Source organism: Volvox carteri, assembly GCF_000143455.1.
Source record: "Volvox carteri f. nagariensis unplaced genomic scaffold VOLCAscaffold_230, whole genome shotgun sequence".
Taxonomy (NCBI): domain Eukaryota; kingdom Viridiplantae; phylum Chlorophyta; class Chlorophyceae; order Chlamydomonadales; family Volvocaceae; genus Volvox; species Volvox carteri.
This window is the reverse complement of record NW_003307768.1, coordinates 18289-25945: the sequence shown is the minus strand read 5'-3', so window position 1 is coordinate 25945 and position 7657 is coordinate 18289. Positions and strand designations below refer to the sequence as shown.

General features: G+C 54.3%; 2 protein-coding genes across 2 annotated transcripts in view; one reads left to right on the top strand and one right to left on the bottom strand.

The window, feature by feature from the left end:
* Positions 1-1408: 1408 nt before the first annotated feature.
* On the top strand, positions 1409-4216 carry VOLCADRAFT_100922 (uncharacterized protein; the record flags this gene model as incomplete). Its single annotated transcript, XM_002959414.1, has 7 exons — positions 1409-1545; positions 1650-1731; positions 2215-2346; positions 2595-2659; positions 3175-3322; positions 3740-3906; positions 4111-4216. The coding sequence occupies 7 exons, from the start codon at positions 1409-1411 to the stop codon at positions 4214-4216; spliced, it is 837 nt and encodes a 278-aa protein (XP_002959460.1).
* A 1645-nt stretch (positions 4217-5861) lies between these two features.
* The window catches only part of VOLCADRAFT_100921 (uncharacterized protein), a gene marked incomplete at both ends in the record, with an annotated part of 2933 nt that continues 1137 nt past the window's right edge, over positions 5862-7657 (bottom strand). The window contains 3 exons of the mRNA XM_002959412.1: positions 5862-5912; positions 6859-7027; positions 7313-7473. Coding sequence (XP_002959458.1) covers positions 5862-5912; positions 6859-7027; positions 7313-7473 — 381 coding nt within the window. The remainder of the gene's footprint in view (positions 5913-6858; positions 7028-7312; positions 7474-7657) is intronic.

The following is a 7657-nucleotide window of genomic DNA, read 5'->3' as shown; positions in this document are numbered from 1 at the left end:
CTGGGCAACACGTCAGTTCGAGCACGTCTTAGCGAGGTGTCCCTGGCGACCACACTTCGTACAAAGACCGTATTGTTTGTAAATGGCCCATTCGGTCGCTGAGAGGTCGTTCTTGCGTTTCTTTGTGGAGTTCTCCGCGGCACTCAAAGGTACCGGCGGTGTCTGTGTCGAGGGCACCGGTCGCGACGGCCCAGCCCCGTCGTTGAGTCTGATGTGTCGTTTACTGAAGGACAACAAGTCTTACTAGTACGAAGAATTTGACCCTCCAGAAAGGTTCGAAGAAGCTGATGCCTAGATGGATTGGACCTTTCCCGGTTGAGAAGATGATCAATCCTGCTGCTGCTAGATTGACTCTTCCAGAGGAATATCGTTTCCATAACGTGTTCCATGTATCGTTGTTACGACCTTATCGATCTGATGGCACTGTACGACCTCCTCGACCTACAGTCGGAATTGAACCTGATATATATACCTCTGTATGGACACCTGAACGCATCCTAGATCATGATCAACGAAAGCTCCGAAACCGAACCCTGACACGGTATCGTGAAATGGGTTGGTCACGGGCATGAGAATAACAGATGGATTGAGGAACCTGCTTTCCCCGACAGATCTCTTATTGATGCCTATTGGACTGTGCGCCGCGTGGACGCAGGCGTCTAGAAAGGGGGGCAGATGTTGTAGCGCCTTATAGCGTTACAGAGCCAAATCGCCAAGCGATGAAGGCGTGATTTGATTAAGACTGATCTATGAACAGTCTATGAATACTTTGAGATTAATAAGTGTTTCCTAATTAAGGATTGACACTCTTTCAGGGTTCCTACCCTAATCGAACAGACACCTCGGTCTAACCAGCCGTCAGGTGGTCCGAAGGGACACTCTACGACAGAAGTCGTTGCGGCCTCCTAAGCAACGAATATTATATATACTCGGGAGGGAGCCTGGGTTGGATGATTAATATCTATATATTAACAAAGAGACAGAGTTTTGTTACTCTATCTTTAGACAAGAGCCCAGACCTTGGCGGAGCGAATCCGTCCTGTGACTTTCGGTTCTTGCCTACATTACGCGCCAACAGTATGTCAAACAACCGTATATAGTATGTCATACACACAAGCCCATACCTCTGAACGGCCTCCGAACGGCCCTTCCCTTCCGCAGGGTCGCTCAGCGGCTCATCGAGGAGCATTGCACGACCACCGGCATCCGCGGAGGCAGTGTCGGCACCGTAACGATAGCTACTACCACTGCTACTGCTGCTGCTAGTTCTACTGCTGCTGCTACTTCTATTGCTACTGCTACTTGTACTGCCATTAAGGATATCGAAGCTGGAAAGGCCGCCACAACCGAGGAGGCGGAGGAGGACGGCGCTGGCAGCGTCACCCGGCACTACGGCCAGCCCGCCCACATGCAGATGTGGCTACTGCTAAGGCGGGGGGTTGTTTCCCAGTGGCGTAATACGCAGTACAACGGAATGCGCTTCGGCATCGCCTTTGCGCTCCCGTGGATCCTCGGCTCGCTGTACTGGGGTCGGGGGAAGGAACGGTGCGTGGGGTGGGGAGGAGGGAGAAAAACACGGCGGCGACAGCCCTCTTGGTTGACCGAGAGACATCTGATATGGTGCACGCAACTGTGTTGACCATTTGCAGGAACTCGATGGTGGGTTTAATGGACATCATGGGTGTCATTTTCAGCGGTGCGCTGTTCCTACCCATGACCAACCTCATGATGGTGAGCAGCAGCGGGAGGAGGGGCGGCGGGAGGGGGAGGTGGGAGAGCAGAGGGTTCCGCTTGGTGATGTGTGTGTGGGGTGGGGATGTTGAGGCTAAGTGAGGGGAGGTGATCTGTAAGTTTAATTGTCATAAGGCACAGCTCGCAAACATGCAGCTTCTAGTCTGTCATGTTTATAAAGGGTGTGTGTGGGGAGGGGGGGTAAGGCCAGGTACGAGGTGGGCGGACCCTTCATTCGGTTATCGTGATGCGGACATGCCGTACAAAATAATGGCGCCAGACAACCTGCCGGGTGCCCTCTTGGTACCGTACCACGGCGAGTGGTGCCGCACGTCCCCTCGCGTCCTGGTTCCCCCTTGCCCCTTCCCATGATGCCGCAACACTATGACTGCTCCCCTACCGTCCCCCTTACGTCACACTCACAGCTGGGGCCCCCTGCACCCCAATCCACCGCCTTCCATCCCCCTCCGCACATCCTCACAGATCATGCCCCAAGTGATGAACGAGCGTGTCGTGTTTTACCGGGAGAGGGCCTCCGGCATGTACAGCCCAGTGGTATTTGCTGCCGTGCAGTCGATGTCCGAGATGCCCTTTGTGTTTCTGGAGTCCGTCCTGGTACGTCGTGCCGAGTAAATGAGCCTCGGGGGGAGGAAAAGGAGGGGAAAAGTGGGACGCGGGCATAAATGTCGGGGTTTAGGGGCCTCAGGCTGGGGGCACCGGTGAGAAGTTGAAAGGGTATCCTTGGAGATTGCAGTCAGTTGCCGTACTCGTACTACAACCGGTAGCCGCTCCAGTTCCATGATCGTGTGTGTTATGCCCCGCTCCGGTTTCCGCCGCAACCTGCTGCCCATGCCGTACTGCAGTACGTCGTCATCATGTACTGCACCGTACAGTTCGAGTTTACGGCGGCCAAGGCGCTGTGGTTCTGGTGGGTCCCGTCAATTCTTGGTTTGGCGTTTTGTTGTTCACAGTTCTCTCCCTTATCTTTTCGGCGTGCACAAAAGCACACGCTGGACGACTGCCGTACATACTCTTGTTTTTTTCAAAAAACATAGGCAGGCGGCTGGCAGAGGTTAAGGCCTGACTTCTGCTCCCAGTTGACCCAGTCGACCCAGTCGACCCGGGTTCAAATCCGCCTGCCGGCTCCTCGGGTGTTTGAGGAGTGATGAAATGGGAGGTGGCCCCCCATCTTATGGACGGTGTAGGACGTGATAATATCAACTTGCGAGCTGACCAGGAACTAAGTTGATGCGCCGTTGATCCGCTAGATTTGGTTGGATGCTGGTGGTGAGTTGCCGAACTCAACGAATACATTCTGAAGTCGGATGGGGTGACGGATTAGGGTGCCCCTCTAGCAGGGGAGAGCAGGGACTGCCCCGGGAAAGGGGGCCGCTGGCGAAGTTAACCACCCTGTAACAACATACTCTTGTGTCTGTACAACAGGTTGTATATTTGGTTTGCGCTGCTGGTCTGCACGTTCATGGGCATGGGCTTCATGAACTTGTCTCCCAACATGCCGGCGGCTATTGCCAGCTGCTCGGGCCTGGTGCTGCTGTGGAACCTGTTCTGCGGCTTCCTCATCTACAGGAGGGTAAGACCCTAAAACCCACCCATCCACATACCCATCCACCCACCCATCCACATACCGCCCTTCCTCACTGGGACCTGTCAGCTTTAGGTTTAAGACCGCGCTCCAGGCGACGAATCAGTGGGCCCTGCTTGGGGAACTCGTCGTTTGTGCATGCATGTTCTGTGTTGTGTTGTATGCTTTGTGTGCTTGCACCGGCTGAGAACCGGCGACGTTCGCTATTTCCCACTTACGCACCCCGTGCGCACCTCGTCGATCTCCCTGTCCCTCGATTTTTAACCCCAAAGTCACATCTGTCTGTCAATCTTTGCCATCTCTCTCTACTGCTAGATTTACATCATTTACCTTCACCTTCACCATTTCTCCCTTCCTGTCCCGGGGCCCCCCCCCCATTCTTTCCTTTTCTCGTGTCCTACTCAGGACATCAAGCCCTGGTACTTGTGGGCCTACTACGGCAACCCCATCACCTACATCATCTACGGCTGTATCATCACGCAGCTGGGGGACGTGTGGGACGAGCAGGTGGAGCTGGGAGAAGGGCTGGCGATGCCCGTGGCAGCCTTCGTGAAGGAAAACTTTGACTACGAGTGAGTGTACGGCGCCTTACGTCATCATACTGTTAACAAAGCATGAAGTGTGTATGCATACGTATGTTTACCTAATTCTTCACCGCCTAACATGGATTGTGGCGGATGGTTGGATTTCACCTATTGCCTGCACCCTCCTTACCTGCGCCGACTGACCCCCAACCCTCAACCCCTACTCCATGGCCTGGCCCGCCATTTCTGCAGCTATGGCATGCGCGGCTGGATGGTGCTCATCCTGGTCGGTTTTGTGGCACTGCTCCGAATCGCCTCCTATTTTGGAATCATTCGCCTCAACTTTGTTAACCGGTAGTGGACGCGGGAATGCGAGAACCCCTCCCTACGTGGCTGACGTAGCGGGAGGTGAAGGCGGAAGGAGGTGATGGCCTTGGCGGGGAAGGGTCCGGGTCTGGTATATGATGGAGCAGCGGGTGGAGGCGCCGGCGGCGCGGCTCGGGCTGGGGAGGAGACGGAGTGAAGAAAACCTGGGGGGATGGAAGAGCTAAGGGTTTTTCCTTCTTCGTCGCTCCTTAGGGTGTCACGCGGTGGGTTTTTGCTGGGCGCGCGATTCATGTTGCATTTCCCAGAAAACGTGTACGATTGCGAATACCAGGAGAGGAACAGTTATTTATGCACAACACTGACACGACCGTGAATGAAATGTGTCGTCCGTGAGCTGCTAGGCGACCCGCATTCGACGTTTGTCTGCAAAGGATGGCGAAAATGGAAATGAAGAGTTGCTTTGTTAGCGGTGAAAGAGTTAAAAAGATATCCGCCCCGTTGAAACTTCCCCCCTTTCGCGGATGTTGACGTCCCGCGATTATTGTAACAGTTTTTTTACAGCATAAGTCCTCCGTTGGATTTGGCATGTGTGATGCATTTGCTGTTTCAGTGTTTGTGGTTGGGCCTGGTCGGGGCTCTCACGACAGTCGTAGACGGCCATTTGAATGCAGCGGTTCGTCGTCATTGTGTGCATTTTGCTTGACTTTCTGCTAGTCGGTTTGGCTGCTTGTCCGTATATCAGTATGTATATTTGCATGTGCGTATGCATGAACACTGAAAATTAATGAGGCAACCGTCCATAACGGGTATTCATGGTTTGAGGATGCTAATTCATGCTTTGAGCATGAATTGGCTCAAATCTTTAATCAGGAGTGAAGGGGTAAATTAATTTTTTTTGAAATTTACCAAAGGTCGCTGAAACAAGTCTGGACACGTAAATTATCTTTTCACCCGAATCTGACTTGGTGAGCCTTGGGCTCCATGGGTTTGAATGGATGCCAGGGTGCCTGTAAGCCTGGGCAATCCATCTCCAAAACGGATGAAACAAAATTGCACGTGTCCAGAATGAAAAAAATTTTGGGCGAGGCCCCGGGCGCGAAGCGCCTTTCGGGGGGCCGAGCCCCCTAGGTTCACTGCTGTCAGTCCGTCCGTCCGTCCATCCGTCCGTCAGTCATGGTGTAACATTTCATCATATTTCGCCCCGATTAAAATTGCGTCTGAAAGCCATTCTAACTCTCTATCGATGGACCAATGGAATTAATTCAGATAAATTTGTGGGCGAAGTTAGCTTCCTAACATATTAACTTTCATATCTCGCCCCGTTTAAATTGCGTCTGAAAGCTATTCTAAATCTCTATTGATAGACCAAGGGAATGCGCCTCCATATCGCGCAAAAGTGCGCGGGTCCCGTCCCGCCTGATGTTGTATCCTCATGATAATATACCAATGGCACGAAAGAAGTTTCAGATGAAGGAGCCTTTCGCCTCAGGCGGGTGACCATAGAGTGACGAGGGGTGCCGGAGAGTGCTCTGAGCGCATCCCAGGTGCGCGACGGCACGTAGGGCCCACTTATAACGTTTAGTAAGCAAGAACGTCATTAAATACAGCATTTTCAGGGATTCGGGAGTTTCCGACAGTTTTCACGAGGTTTCGCAGAAGGGTCCAGAAATCGGAAATCATGCTTTTAAATGTTTCCTTTGGCTCCCGCTCATCCCTATCATGATTGCCTGTCGGTGGCCAGGTAATCTTGGGGGGATGTGCGGGGTCGTGGGGCTGCCGCCCCACTTCCCCGCACTTTCCCCTCTCTCCTGCCCCTTGTTCTTGGAAAGCTTTAGGCGAAAGTTTTTATCGGCTGGCATTAGCAAGCCTGTGGGCTGTGTGCCTTTTCCAATGATTGAAACGGTTTGTTTTCTTGCATTGGTCGTACAGTGCAAATTGCCCACACATTGCCAGTTGTTGCAACAGTAAAGTATAAGCAATTGACGAAGTGTAAGGAGAATGTCAGTATGGAGAATTAAGCATCTAAATTTGTGATTACAGTCGAGGTGAGCCGTTAGTCCCTCCCATTTAAACTGGGCAGGTTGCAGGTTGTCCGCCGTCACCAGCATGTCGTTGGCAATGTGCACCGCACTGTTGCCTCCGTCACCGCCGCTGCCGTCGGGCATGTTAGACTTAGCGCTGTCAGCGCTACCACCCGAGCAGCGGTGGACTTCCCGACTTTCCGCCGCCGCCACTGCTGCTGCTGCTGTCGGGTTGGCAGGCCGTCACTGACCGGGGCTGTGGCATGTGCAGGGACTGCCGTTGACTGCGGGTGTTGCGATGGAAGGGGTGGTGTAGTGGTATCTACCCTGGGCGAATTTAGCGTGGTAGAGGCGACGTTGACTGGCGCCGATGAAGTAGACGGGTAGCTAAGTGTAGGTGAAGATTGTAGTGAAATCCAGAGTTGAGAGGTCGTCGTTCAGGTCGGCTTCAAGCCGCCTTAAATAGGGCTCAGCCCTGTATTGCTGTCAAGCGGACCGGTTATCAACCGTTGGTCTGTCAAACTCGGACAGGCCGAAGTCCCTTCATCGTTCACGATCGGTTAGTTTCTAACAGCCATCTTGGCCGAGTCCTTCTTGGACGTGGTTACTCGCGTTCGTACGTGGTACCACACCGTTGCGGAGGTGGACGCACCGGATGGCAGCGCGTGGGAAAGCGGGGCCGCCCCGTCGATGACGACGAGTACGCGGATAGGCTAGGCCCGGGTGGGATGCAAATCACAAAAGCGATGCTGAAGCGTCGCCGGAAGGAGCAGAGGTGCTGGTGGTGTAACTCGGAGCAGCACTGGTCGGAGGAGTGCCCCCTGTGGCACGTCAACAACGGCGCCGGCGGTTCGGGCGCCGGGGCGGGAACCAAGGCGACCGCCTAGGATGTTGCCCTAGATGACGACTCAGCCCGCCGGCAGTCTAGGGAGAAGTCGGTAAACGTTTTTCGTGGTTTTAGGGTTTTGGGTTTTCGTAGCCGATGAGTTGGCTACCCTGGCTACCCTGGACACGCATCGGTAGGCCTTTCACCTTTGATGCCCCGCCCGCTTGGACCCGCACCGCGGCCGGTGCCGCCTGCGCCACGGCCAGCATTCGGAGCGTACCCGCCCCGACCGCGTCCAACCGCAGCGGCGTAGTTCATGGGTGGAGCCTCTGGCTCCTGGTTGGCAGGAACGGGGATAGCTGCGTTAGACTTTACGGCATTCCGCCCGGATGCGTTCTCGAGCAGCTGCTGGCGCTCCGCGCCAAGTGCATGAGCAAGGAGCTGAGCATAAGTCGTATGCGGCTCCAAGGTTACCGGGTTGCAAGCAACTGCCTTGCGCAACGCGGGTAACAATGCCATGCAGAAGTGGAAACATTTTGTGCTTTCGGGCATATCGGGCAGGTCCTGAACCAAGGACTGGTATCGGCTCGCAAACGTGGCTACCGCCTCGTTGGGGCCTTGCTTG